This window comes from Eucyclogobius newberryi, unplaced genomic scaffold, assembly GCF_026437365.1.
Source record: "Eucyclogobius newberryi isolate DKJ021-1_F unplaced genomic scaffold, fEucNew1.0.hap1 SCAF_2, whole genome shotgun sequence".
Lineage (NCBI taxonomy): Eukaryota > Metazoa > Chordata > Actinopteri > Gobiiformes > Gobiidae > Eucyclogobius > Eucyclogobius newberryi.
The window spans coordinates 16033107-16047445 of NW_027315834.1; the positions used below are offsets into that span (position 1 = coordinate 16033107).

The following is a 14339-nucleotide window of genomic DNA, read 5'->3' on the forward strand; positions in this document are numbered from 1 at the left end:
TGCAGTCTATGCAGTAGGTTTATATGGCCACATCTGGGGTATCTTTATATTATAACTTAATTCAGTCCCAACCAAAGATAGATTTGGGTGTGATCACTTTACATCCTCATTGGGCACATGAGAGATGCTCCGCTCACCAGTGCGTTCCACAGGGAAACGATCGGATTTGCTGGGTGCTTCTTTCAATCAACCGTGGTGCAAGTAAAAGGCTACAGGCCTTTACTCCTGTTGTTTAGAAGCTTTAGCTGCTTAAAACAACATCTGAAGCCATCAGGCCTTAATGCATCCAATATGATCCTAAAAATAATACACATCAGTTAATTAATCATTGCCTTCTTCATAGTGAGACGTTCTGATTCTTGAGTGGTTTAGCCCGCATCTGACAAGAGAGAGAGAATGACTGTGTGTGTGTGTGTGTGTGTGTGTGTGTGATAGAGAGAGAGGGAGAGCGGGAGAGAGAGAGCGCGTGTTGGTTCAATGTCAGTCTCTTTACCAAACAAAATAAGCTATTGAGAAGAGGGACAGTCTTAAAAATAACACAAATTAGGGGCCAATAGAAAAAAAACGCCAACGACAATTGAATCAAGCTAAACTAAACCTAAAATTTAAAAATCTCGTGCAAAGATGTGCAGAGGGATAAACTGGCCAACATCAAACTGAACAGTGTTTGTATAGTAGGCTACGTGAGCTTGTGACACCTCACTTACACCCGGAAGCTCGCGACGCCTTCACAGTACAGTACAGTAAAGAGGTCGTCTTTGTTTGGCCCGTGCGCGTGCGTGCGTCCTGCCCGGTCGCCTGTGCGGCCGCCTCTTCTCGCAGTGCGACTCCTTCAGTAGCAGCAGTGCGTTCCCTCCTTCCGCCGCGCTCGCCCTCTGTCAGTCTGCCTCAGTCCAGTTCTGTAAATGCCCACGGCGCATCCATTTCTTTGCTCCTCTCTCTTTTCATCTGTGGGGGAAAAGCCTGAACTGGTCCAGCGTCATTTACAGGTCAGTAAATATTTACTCTGAAGCCTACATCCTGATCGCGGTGTGCAATAGCAGCATCTGCCCAGGATAGGCAGAAACCCTTTTTCAACCGCATCTTCTAAAACGATCCATTTGGCGCTTTGCCACTTTTGATATGATTTATGATGGAGAGAAGACGTGCCGTTCTGTCCGCGTGCACTTGAGCTTACAAAATAATGCTTATTCCGCGATCGAACTGGGACAACCTTGGCGCACAACTCTGGGTTATTTTTTTGTTATTTTTTTTGCAACACACACACACACACACACACACACACACAAAACAAAACACCAAGAACAACACAATAGGCTGTCTTTACACCACACTGCAGGCTCGTGCGTAAAAGTGGCGATGACACAATTATTAAGCTCCAAATGAGTCTGACTACATGTCTTAAAACAGCTCACAATCTTTTCTCTGCTTGAAAAAAAATGGCAAGATTATGCGTTTTAACTACCCATTACCACCCAGGTTAGTGGTCGACCTATAGGCAGAATCTCATACGCGGCGTGAAATTGATGTGATTACCTTGCCCGCGGCTCGTGGCGATGGAGTCAGGCGTGCTGAGACTGCGCTTCTCCAGGTATTAACTCTCTCCATCTAGACCACTGTCGATAAGAGTGGACGCGTTTGGATGGGGCAGTTATAAAGCATCTCCCTGCGCCATCAGGACAAAGCACACTGTGGTATAGATCTTCAAAATATAGCCTAGATAAAAATACAAGACTTGTGCCAGATTCTTCGGTAAATTATTATATTTTTTTTTATTCTGTTTTGTTGTTGCTGTTTCTCATCCCCTTTTTTATATTTTGAAATGTCACTTATTGATATGATATTTTGTTAAATTCTTTTCACTCATATTTCCGGCAGGTGGAAGCTTTGCCCGTGTTAAGAAAGGTGAAAAGGCCCAGGACGCTGCCTCAAAGATTATATCAGTGCGTCTGCTGGTGACGCAGATAACGATCACGATTCTCTAAAAACGTTTTGTTTTACATTTATTGCTGTAAATAATTATAGCCAGTGTTTTATAGCGTGTCTATTCATTTTCTCATTTTAATGTTGTATTTACCGGTGACATTTAATTCAGGGTAATGCAACGGAGTTTCACTCAGCATCATTTTACGCCCTCGTTTAGTTCTAAGAAGGCAAGTAGGTTTACAGTAGAATACACTTTTTTTTTAAAGACTAGAGAAGTGAAGAATGACTCACACAAAGAAGGCTTTATGGACAAGCCGTAAACTTTCAAAAATAACTATACAACTTTCGACATTTCTGTGCGTGGTTTCAAATTGACGATTTTATTTTAGCCTATTATTATTTTTTTGCTGCCTGCATTTTGTGTATGACCCGAGGAAGCTCCACTTTGAAAGGGAACGTTTTTAAATTGTCGAAAATTAATGCAATACATGAAAGTGTGTAGCAAAACACCCATGGTGATGTGCGTGTATACAAAGTGCACTTTTGTAATGATTTCATACCAAGATGTAAATTGAAAGCCCTATTATAAATCCATTGTATGAAATGACACAAAATACGGTTTATAAATTAAACCAATTAAAAACAGGCTATAATTTAATAAGCCCACAGATATGCTACATAATAAATAGCCTAAATAGATACTGCAAATTAGCCTGATAAAGAAAGAATAGAAAAGCCTTTCTCCACAATAGCTTTTTTCGTAAAACATGCATCTTCTTGATTTGAATCAGAGCTGATAAGATCACGTGTCTCTTTGGTCTATAAACGAGCTTTAAAAATATGCAATATAGGCTATATCTTAAAGAGTAGCCTACATTTGGCCTGATGCCCAGCAATATTTCGTGTGATGGCTGCAGACGATAACAGAGCATGAGCCCATTGACTCACGAAGCTGCAGCACATTTAGAAGCCACATAAGCTCCATTGGGTTTATTTCCTCGCATTTTACTAACACCGTGATTACGTCACATCCAGTGGCGTCGGCAGGGCTGTCTATCCGCTCACACCCCCTTTCTACTATTACATTCAGTGCTATAACATGAACCCAAACTGGGAGTAAATAAAACCCTTTTCCGCGGCGTAATTCCGCTGCGTGAGCGTGCGCGAGGCGCATCTTTACTCCATTCCATTCCACGCACGCCATAGCCTATACTGACTGGACCTTTCTTTAAATAATACAAAAAGATGAAAGATATGAACATGATCAGGCCCTTTGAGAGATATTGTCTTACATTTAATGCAATGTTTTGAATAAATAATGACACAAGCCGTTTTTGCCTGTCTGTTTGAGTTACTGCAGAGGGCAGGTTATTACAGAAATAACACACGCTGAATGACAGACAGTAATAGACTACTACATAAGGAGAGTTAAGTCGATTCGAGCACACTGAACTCCTGCTACAGAGGGAGGAAATCTGCTCAATTTTGCTGTCACCACGAGAGGACGCACTGTCACAATTTTAAGAATGGAAACATGCGGTGCCCAGAGCAACAGGCTTGACTGCCTGCACAGTTCTGCAGTTCACCAGATACTGAACCAAATAACTATGTGATTAAATTTGTTGAACTCTGACTAATTATAACAACAATGGCTATTTGAGTTTCCTAAATAAAATTGTTGTTTTCGTTACTTCTGCCTTTTACCCGTGACTAAGCATCACACATGATCGAATTTTTTATATGTTGATGATGACTCAGTATGGAGTAAAAAAAAAGAAATCTTACCTTAGATGGGAACCTCTCCTGGCGCAGCTCTATTCAATTAGGGCAGGCCCCTCCCCTTAACTGATGACACTGACAGACCCTCCTTAAGTTGCGTCGCGCCACAGCTGTCTGCGAGCATTGAGCTGCCTGGCGCCATCCTGAAAGAATGCCTTCACTGTAAAAAAAAAAAAAAAAAAAAAAAGGGCAGGAGTGAGCGAGGAGCACGGGGCGAGAGAGCCAGAACTTTAGTGAGGACTGAGAGCAGAAGCTAATGGACACAACAACTCCAGCGCACCCACACACGCCTGAACAGTGATTTGAACCCGCTGGGTCAGCGCACTGAAGCCGACTACTGCAAACGAACCGCGCGTATCAGGCTGAGTGTTGGGCTCAGCTCAAACTTTTCAAATAGGAACACGTTTTGCGACTGCGCTTCTTTCATTTTGGACGTATTTCATTGACGATCGTACAGAGTTTGTAATGCTTGGTATGTGTCCTATTTAATCTATAGTGTATGTTGATACTTTATCGCTGTGTTTTTGTCAGATATTTATTGTGAAGCGTTCAACAGGAAAGTCCGAATTTAACACCTTTTTTCCTGTGTCCAGGTGATTGGAAGCGCGCACGGAACCTGTGGATTTAACCAAACGGATTTGGGACTTTCTTTCTTGTGAACTGCATAAAGTGGCCTGCCGTGCATGAACATAGACTAAATTAAAAGCGACACAATGGAAGTTAGCGCGGACCAGCCCCGATGGATGAGCCATCATCCAGCTGTATTAAACGAGCAGCATCCCGGCTCACATCACCCAGGCCTCGGCCACTCATATATGGACCCTTCGCAGTATCAGCTCGCTGACGATGTGGATGTACTCTTTAATATCGATGGACAAGGCAACCACGTCTCTCCATATTATGGGAACTCAGTCCGTGCCGTACAGAGGTATCCTCCTCCTCCACACAGTAAGTAAACGGCCTCTCAGGCCTTTATTTAATCAGGGCCACATTATCTATTTAGTCTGCGCGTAATTCAGCTCTGCAGATCAAATGCGCCGGGGTTATGGAATGTTGGCACAACGACATAAAAAAGTGTCAATTTTGACCCAGTTTTGTTTTCAAATATAGCCATTTTTATTTTGTGTGCCAATGTTAATAAAGCCTGTTCCATCACACATTTCTGTCAGCGTGCGTCTGCTAAAATTGCGCACAGCATCGCATTTAATTGCAAAATGCATTGAGAGCTGTCTTTTTTGTTCTTTAAGCTTATTCTATGTGAACAGTGGGAATTAGAGAAGTGCTCTTGTTGAGTCTTGATTGAAATATTTTACACTGATAAGACATTTCTGAGTGGGATACATACATACACTACATATATCACTCACCCGCTGTTAGGAGCCCACTTTGAATCAGTCGCACTAAAGTGAGTGATATTATTGAATGCAGTGCTAATGTGTTTTTGTGTTTGCTCTAGGTAGCCAGGTGTGTCGTCCCTCGTTACTACACGGCTCTCTGCCGTGGCTGGAGGGGAGCAAAGGCATCGCTCCACATCACAGCACTTCCCCCTGGAACCTAAGCCCCTTCCCCAAGAACCCTCTCCACCATGGTTCCCCTGCCGGCCTCTCCGTCTATCCCCCGGCCTCCTCATCTTCGCTGTCCAACGGCCACTCTAGTCCGCACCTCTTTACGTTTCCGCCGACCCCTCCTAAAGACGTTTCACCGGACCCCGGCCTCTCTACACCGGGCTCCAACAGCTCCGGTCGTCAGGAGGACAAAGAGTGCATAAAGTACCAGGTTTCCCTGGCAGAGAGCATGAAGCTGGAGTCCGCTCACAGCCGGAGTGTGTCGTCTCTCGGAGCAGGGTCCTCTGCCCATCATCCCATCGCCACATACCCATCCTATTGCCCCGAATACGGCCCAGGCCTCTTCCCACCAAGTAGCCTGATAGGTGGGTCATCTTCTAGTTATGGTTCCAAAACAAGACCAAAAACAAGGTCCTGTTCAGGTAGGCGTGCGCTTTATTACATTCACTTTTGACATAACATTATTCCCCAGCTCCTTCAAAATGAGCTATCATACAATATTAAGACTATCTATTAGAGCTGGCACCAATAATAATAATAATAATAATAATAATAATAATAATGATGATGATGATGATAATAATAATAAAAAACAATGATATTAATAATAGACTGCTCTCTTAACCCAAACCAGGGTAATATTGGTAATATTGGGCAAGCCAGCTCTCTGGGCTGTGTCGCCTCGTTTATATGTTTAACATAATCCTATTACTGTCAGACCAGTGCACGCCACAGTTGCTTTGTTTACTCAGCGCCGGATGCTGCTCGTTCATTCACGGGGAAAACGCTTGTGAATTGCCGGTGTGTTGGGGTGCACACAAGTATTTCCAAATTGCACCGAGAAGGCGAAAATATAATTTGAAAGTTTAAGTGCTGCAGTCTTTGAAAGGAGAGACTGATTATTTGGTGGAAACAAAAGGCACAGGATTAGGCTATAGTTGCGTGATAAACAACGCACACAGTGTAGCCTATAGTAATAGTTGAGAATTAATTACCATCACATAGTTATTATATGTAGTAGATACGTTTTTCAAAATCAACCCTTTTATTATTTGTATTTATGTTTAGAGAAAGCATGAAGCCCTTTCTTATATACACACTCTAAGCTTGATGTCACAGAAAAAAAAGCAAACACACACACACACACACACACACACACGCGCGCGCGCGCCTGTGCTTTTGCAAAAAGGGGAAGTGTAGCTGCTTAAAATGCAAACGTACTCAGCCCTTCACGAAAACCCTGTGTGAATTTCTGCTTTCAAATAATCTGTGTGACATGTTTCAGTGTCAACGAGCCAACGCGCCTTTCACCTGTCACTGTGGAAGTGCAGCCAAAAGAGCCCCTGCCATTATTATTATTATTATTATTATTATTATTATTATTATTATTATTATTATTATTATTATTATTATTATTATTATTATTATTATTATTATTATTATTATTATTATGCTGCCCATTGTGTCTATAACACATATATATCTAAGAGGCTATGTCATGCTCATGTGTTGTTGTTGGTATTGTTGTCAAAGGTCTATTATTGCTGTTATTGGTTCATATTGCATGAGTGAACAATAGGCCTAATGTGTGTTTGGTAAGAGAGTTCCATCACACCTGACTTTTGCAACTAGTGATATTTTTCTCCACTGTTTTGTCTGCAAATGGAGTCAGTAAAATGTGTCATTACGATCCCTTCCACTCTCCACTAACCTGCGCTGTGTCTATTGCGCTTGCAGAAGGCAGAGAGTGCGTGAACTGCGGAGCCACGTCGACTCCGTTATGGAGGCGGGACGGCACGGGGCACTATCTGTGCAACGCCTGTGGTCTCTATCACAAGATGAACGGGCAAAATCGTCCCCTGATCAAACCCAAGCGGAGACTGGTACGTTTCTATCCAAAACCTTCCAAACCACTCGCCAAACGTCCTCTCTTTTCTTTAATATTCTCTGTGATTCATTTCTGCCTTTTCCCTTCACAAGAGAGCAAAACATTAGACTTTCACTCATCTGTCTAGCTGTCTTTTTTTAAATCTGTTGGCTCTACGTTTCACAAGTAGACAAGAAAAATAACCCATGTGTTTTATTTAGGCCTATGCGCATTAAGTCAGATGTTTTACAAAAGAAAATCAGTCAGATTTCTCGATTCATTATTTCGAGGGCTATATGAGTATCCATAAACTCACGAGTCAATATACTCCATGCTTGTCTAATGTGAAAAGCCGACTTTCCCGGAAAGGACTGCCGGATATCTGAGCAGTGCAGATAAGTCTCTTCTAACAACACCGGCCGCTTCCCCAGTCATAACATGCAGGCGGTGGAGTCTGAGGCATGCCAGCACACAGGCGCAACTCACGTTTGTTTAGCGCTCCAAACACTTACAACGCCGCGCTAATGGCCATGACACACTTGACCTTGTCCTCAGCAGAATGGACGAACAGAAGACCGGCTTCTTTCATTTCTTTTTTTTACGACATGGGCCAAATTCAAATCCCAAACATTAATGAGATGTGGCCGCAATTCTCTGTGCGCGTGATCAGCGACGGGTGTCATCAAGACCCAACACATGAACAAATGAAAATCTCAAAGATAATGTGGCCCTGTATCCGCTATGGTAACTTGTCTATTGATTTATTTTAGAGATTATAACATCAATGTCAAGGCAACAAAGGAGTGCAGTGAACACACTGGCTACAGCCACGAGGACAGCACTGGTCACTATTATATCCCACCTATGTGTTTATCTGCGTGTGCGTAATGGGACATTTTGCTGGTCATTTGCGCTCACGGGTTTTGGGACTTTAATCATGGCCGAGTTCTGACAGGTACTCGACACCTCGACAATGTTAAATCCATAAACACATTATTCTCGAAGGCAAAACCACGTATAATGATGTGCAGAAATATTTAATATCCTACTGTTTTCTCTGTGTCTGTATTTTTGTATTTTAGCTTGCTCACATTTGAATTTCTTTGACATAAGAACAAACTAAAAAACAAAATCAAATCTGGGCTTCTTTTACGGGTTTGTTGGTCTCCATACAAATGATTGGCCTAAGGCCTGTTTATCCAATCATGTCTGCATAATCTTTTGACCTACGTATACTGAATTAAATTACCAGGTCTATTTTTGTCAAAATGTGAATTTAAACCCTTCCGCTCAGCCAAGTGAGATTAGGCTATATATTACTACGCATGTTTTGGGTGCAGAATTACCCGTACTCCTAAAATAAAACTGTCGTGATTGTTGGCCAGCTCACGTGACGATGTTATTTCTCTTGTGTGTTTAGTCCGCTGCCAGGCGAGCAGGAACGTCCTGTGCAAATTGTCAGACGACCACTACGACGCTGTGGCGGAGGAACGCCAATGGCGACCCGGTTTGCAACGCCTGCGGCCTCTACTATAAGCTTCACAATGTAAGTAATGCTGCTAATGATACATTTGCTCCCATAAGCTCGATAATGAGTTTCTCTGAATTTTTCCTTTCCATGTAGTGCAGAGCGTTTTGAGCCACATTGAGAAGAACGAGTGAAACTTTGAAATCTAACTTTAAAAATGTGAATTAATATATTTTTTTAATATTTATTTCCCAAAAAATAAAATTGATTTATTCTGAGTAATTTCTGTGCCTTGTCATTCGCTCCAGGGACCCCTGTCCCTGACCACTCACTGTGATTCCTTTAGGTGATTTTGGCAAACTCATATATTTTACTGAGGCTCTACCCCCTGTGTTTTACCAAATAGGCCAAGATATTTTGTATATCCGAAAACAAATTAGTTTTCACAATATATTTATGTTCTGATGCCTTCCTTCCTTCCTTCTTGTTTTTACATTGTGTTGGTGGAAAACAAAAATCAACATCCCATTATATAAAAACTCACCCACTCTCAGTCTTTTGCAAAAGCACACCAGGTGATACTTCATAGTAGGTGACTCTACACGAACAATCAAGACAACAAGAGTTTTTCCTTTTTAAGATTATTTATCATCTTATTTGTTTTTGGCACAATAGCTTCAAATGAATGTACCATTAATAGTCACTGGTGAACACAGGATATACTACCGGCCGCATGTTGTGTTGTTTTCAAATGCGGTGGGTGACTTGCCCTATAACTGAAGTTCACTATACCTCTCAATGTCTCTGAGTAATCTCTGTTATGTTTTCTTTTCCGTTTGAGTGTAGTCAGCAATTAAGCTGTATGTTTTATGTTTTGCCTGTTAAGAATAAGATTAAAATCTAAAATTGTCAGTAAAACAAATAGATCCTCATCTAAGAGTCTTTTAGAAGTTGTGTATCTTGCATTTACTTTGATGTGACGAAAATACTAATCTGCCATCTTTTTGTCTTTTTTGAGAGCAGATCAACAGACCTCTGACCATGAAGAAGGAAGGCATCCAGACGAGAAACAGGAAGATGTCCAGCAAGTCAAAAAAGAGCAAAAAGTCTCAAGATAGCATGGAGGACTTCTCCAAAAGCCTGATGGACAAGAGCTCCTTCAGCCCCGCAGCCCTGTCTCGCCACATGTCGTCGTTCCCCCCCTTTTCACACTCCGGCCACATGTTGACCACGCCCACACCCATGCACCCCTCTTCCAGTCTCCAGTTCCCACATCACTCCAGTATGGTCACAGCCATGGGCTAGTCCCATACTGAACTTCAGCACACCCAATGGTACCTCTGCTTTCTAACAGACGCAAAGACAGTGTACTTACCCAAACAAAGCTCACAGTCTCACTGTTCATCTAAGATGGGACGACCACAGACTTTGGCTCTTTTTATGAGTTGTATTTTATTTTTGTATGACAGTACACCTCTGCAATGTGATGGCTTTGCAGACTGTACTATGGCTCACTGACCTCTGGGGACATTCAGCCAGGAGAGAGACATTTGCCCTACACTGAGGCTGCCCCCTTCATTTATGTACAAAAAGCCATTTTCCATCAACTATACAACATTTTTTTGATTTTCAATTCAGCCCCACCTTGCACCTGTGTAACAGGATCCCCTACTCCTTTCGTTCTGCCTCTGATGAGGAGCAGACATTGAATACGTATATTTGTACAAATTGTATGAAATACAATACATTTAAGAAAGACTTTTAATTCATAAAAAAAGGAAACTTGTTGCTGAGCATCTAATTACCAGGAAGGTACAAGAAAGCAGAAGAAGTACAGAGACAGGACTCAGATGTGGATCAGACTGTCAGAAGGACAGGCTCATAGTTTGTCCTGATGCATTAATTTAACTGAAAGTGGCAGCTCTGAGCGCAGTGTCCCTCTACGTTTAGTCTCTGATGTGGTATAGGTCTGGGCGGGTGCTTTGTGTTGATGCGAACATGTACACACACTGACACACACACCGACATAGATAAACACATCACTTGAAAGATTTTTTCCTGCCCACAGATTATATGCATTGTGAAAAGGTTCCTGTATTTGTTATTTGTATGTATAAATCAGAGTACCAAAAATATGAAAGAAACAAAGATGTAGAATTATTTCTTTATGTTATGCAGACTGAATGGTTGTAAAAATTTAATAATAATCACTAGTGTAAAATATGACTGCATTTTGTTTTGTAAATTCGTTTCCTCTTTGAAAATAAATAAACTAGTTTAATCTCTGTTGACATGTCCGTGCTGTGGCTGCGCCTCCTTTTTATCAACGTCATTAGACATGACACTATATGTTCTTGTACACTTGAAAGTCATGGTCAGTTAGACACAGGAAACAGGAAGAGCAGAAATAAATAGTGGCAATTGGGGAACAAATCAAAAGGTTGAGTCACACACATAACCAAGATCTTCACAGCCCTTCATCCATCTCCAATAACCAAAAAGAGACTGACAAACATGCCACTCCATGCAATAATCAACGTACAAGATTTATCAGGTAAAAACAAATGTTTTGGGCTGGAGATTTGTATACAACCCTGTGATCAAATTCACTGTGAAAGAGGAAATGAGCAGGAAATAGTAGTTTCAACCACTAAGACGTTCAATGACATGCAGGGAGGTTTAATTGCAGATTCATGTGTGTTTCTAACTTTCATATCACTTCCACTGAGTTTTTAGCCATCGCCATAGACTTTACAAACACATAGGGCAATAACACATTGTGGTTAATTGTCAAAAATATGAATGAACCAACCTCAACCTTTTGAAGAAAAGCTTTAAACTGTTTGTAAAAGTTTTTTATTTAAATAATTTCACATTTAGAAGAAATGCATTAACTTACAGGTGCTCTGTGTATCTTATTCTGGTGGGGAGACTTCCACCTGCTTGTTTCCATAAAGTTATTGCTTGGCCTGGGATGTTCCACAGTATATGACACTAAACTGTGAATGGGGTCGCTCTCCACAGCTGCTTGTAAGTTACACATTCTCTGCTGTTCATAGATGTCAGTAAAGTCTACAGTAATTCTATTTTCTACCGGTAAGTGAACCAAAAGCATGTGGTGGAGCGTGCGGAGCTTTGCGCACAGTGCACTTCATTGGCACCAGATGCAGATGAAAACTGGGTGTGAATAGTAGGTGTGATTGTGTACAAATAACTGTGTACAAATATATATTTATCTGAAAATATACTAAATAAAATAAAGAGACCAACAAGGCCACCTGTATAGGCCCAAGACCATATACAAGAAACATGATGAACAGGTATGTTACATTGACAGACATTGTGGTTTAACAAAAAGTATTATTCATTTATTTAGAATTTAAGTTTAAAATGATACATTTGTGACATTACACATCACAAAAGAGCATAAGCCACAGTGCACAATGATCCAATAGGCCCACAGAGGCAGCAGCAGAAGGCCTAATTACAGCAAGAGCTAAAGAAGTAGTAGTTGAGCTGTAACCATCCAGAAGTAGAAACTTCAAAAAGGGGATGTGTTGATGTCATAGGCACTCTACAAAAACAATATACAATGCACAAATGACAGAGATGCTATTTGGTGGTGCTATGACGCACCTACTGCTCATGCCGCCCCCGACCAGCCGCATCGTAGCCCCTGAATGCCTGAGCCTGTCCAGCAATGGTGCTGTCGGCCTGACATCAGCACATACTAAGGTAACAGTTACAGTAATATGTACAGATCGTAGTTGTGAATATAGTCGCTGGCTTTACACTCGATAATGCAGGATTGATGCTCCAACTCAACTCATTATTGATAAACTTCAACAACTTTAGCTTGCTGCGCCCGAGCACTGCACAGCACTTGTGTCGGCTGAGAGGGGGGAGATCAGGTAAGGTGATGGACCCTTTCCCCCCCTTTTCACCCACACCCAGTTGGTCAAACGTAGAAGTACTTGGCGAGGACTCAGCGCATTTGTCAAAGGCTATAGAGTATCTTTAAATATGAATCTCACATATTGAAACATATTTTCACAATATTGTCCAAAGCACTGTAACCTTAAAGTGCACTTTCACTTCTACCTCCCCCTCCATCACTAATATGAGAATGTTTTTGCTCAAGTGAAGAGGCAAAGCAGTCGTCCGAGGGCTTCCTGCAGAAAGGCCACAGAGAAGTCAGGTATTTGGCATCATTTGTTTCTGAGCCGCTGCGACCAATCAGGAGATTTGCTCCTGTGTTTTAATAATGAGGTCAAGGGGGCATATGGATGAGAATGGCAGTAGTGCGCGGCTCTGTTTGTATAGATAGGGATTGAGGGGAGCTTTGCCTTGTGCTGGGACCCTATGGCCTCTGGCTGACCTACTCCCTGTGTTTGCTGTGGACGTATTCCAGGGGTGAGTGCATGTGCAGTGGCTAGCTCAGGTGTGGTGGGCTGACTGACGTAGTGTCATCGATCCTCTTCACCCCTTCTTTGGCTTGGTCGCAGACACATTGTCTCCCCCGCTCTGGCTTCATCTTCAGGTGAGTGTGATGACAGATCGGTGGTTGTAATTGGTTTGAAGCATCAGCGGCAGCGGCCAGGTCAGACTAGGGGTTACTTTACAAGACTCTGGAAGCTCAACTCATACACACCAAGAGACTTTTTACTCTAATATTTATTCTAAGAAATTATATGATAAATGTTTTTCTTTCACATTTTTGGGTGTTAGATAAAAAAAAGACAAGAACCCCCCTATGCCAAATCACCTAGTAATTTGACGGTAAAACAATACAAAGAAAACTTTCATGATATAATTTTAGAGGCTGGGTTTGTTTTTATACATGTGCACCAAGCCAAGCTTAAGATCTGGGGGTAGGTACTTGTACAACCCTAATTTGGGTCAATGGCAGATAATTTATTCATTTATACCTTATAATTATGAAATGTATTCCTTAACCTTAGTTTATTACAGAGTGACTCCTGTTATTTAGATTTCAGCTATACAACATAATGATACATTGATAAAATTCATCTTCTGTTTTGGAACATGGGGGGTGAGCTGCTCTTGCATTGTGGGGGTTCTCACACATGTTTGAGACCGCCTCAATACTTTTGAAAAGAACAAGCCTCACGTTGCATTGTCTCCTTAACAATCGTAAATTTGAAGCGTAATCTCCCGTCACAACATTGCAGATAAAAGATAATTATCTCTTTTACTGAGGTGCCCTGGGGCTTGTTGGACGGCGCTGCAGACAACATGCCTAAACCATCGCATCCCACACACACTCTGTCTCTCACATAAACTGACTGGGAAAACTCTACATTTCCATATCCACGGTAAAAAAAATTATACCTTTTTACATTACATTTTTTACCTTTTTTGTAACCGTATTCCTGAATTCTTATTATGAAGGGTGTGTCAGTTCAAAAGTTCATTTTGGAAGTACAGCATGCATTGACAGTGACAGAAAATACCATAAAGATTAATGACTGGGGAGAAAGCAGTGTGCTTAAGGCCTATCAGGAGATAGCAGGAAGGGAGGGGAATGTACAGATGGCCAGCATTACACTAATTACCAAACTAGTTTAAAAGCAAGTGCACGTTTTTAGTGCTTTAACTCTCACAATCACCGTATGGATTCTCGTAATACACATTCAGTGATAAACCACTTCTATGGGTGTTACTGCTGATACAAAAAGTACACATCATTTTGTTGACTCGGACCCTCGAGTCC

General features: G+C 41.7%; 1 protein-coding gene across 3 annotated transcripts; it reads left to right on the plus strand.

Annotated features, from left to right (window-relative positions):
* Positions 1 to 3805: 3805 nt before the first annotated feature.
* gata3 (GATA binding protein 3) lies at positions 3806 to 10902 on the plus strand. 3 transcript variants are annotated; one of them, XM_072453760.1, is made up of 6 exons: positions 3806 to 4177; positions 4299 to 4653; positions 5162 to 5692; positions 7008 to 7153; positions 8558 to 8683; positions 9624 to 10902. In XM_072453760.1, the coding sequence occupies exons 2-6, from the start codon at positions 4419 to 4421 to the stop codon at positions 9642 to 9644; spliced, it is 1059 nt and encodes a 352-aa protein (XP_072309861.1). In that variant the 5' UTR covers positions 3806 to 4177; positions 4299 to 4418; the 3' UTR covers positions 9645 to 10902. The 3 variants fall into 3 exon arrangements, with proteins under 3 accessions (XP_072309861.1, XP_072309858.1, XP_072309860.1); XM_072453757.1 differs by having other exon boundaries at positions 3811 to 4177; positions 9629 to 10902; XM_072453759.1 differs by having other exon boundaries at positions 3811 to 4177; positions 5162 to 5635; positions 9629 to 10902.
* The last annotated feature ends 3437 nt before the right edge of the window (positions 10903 to 14339 follow it).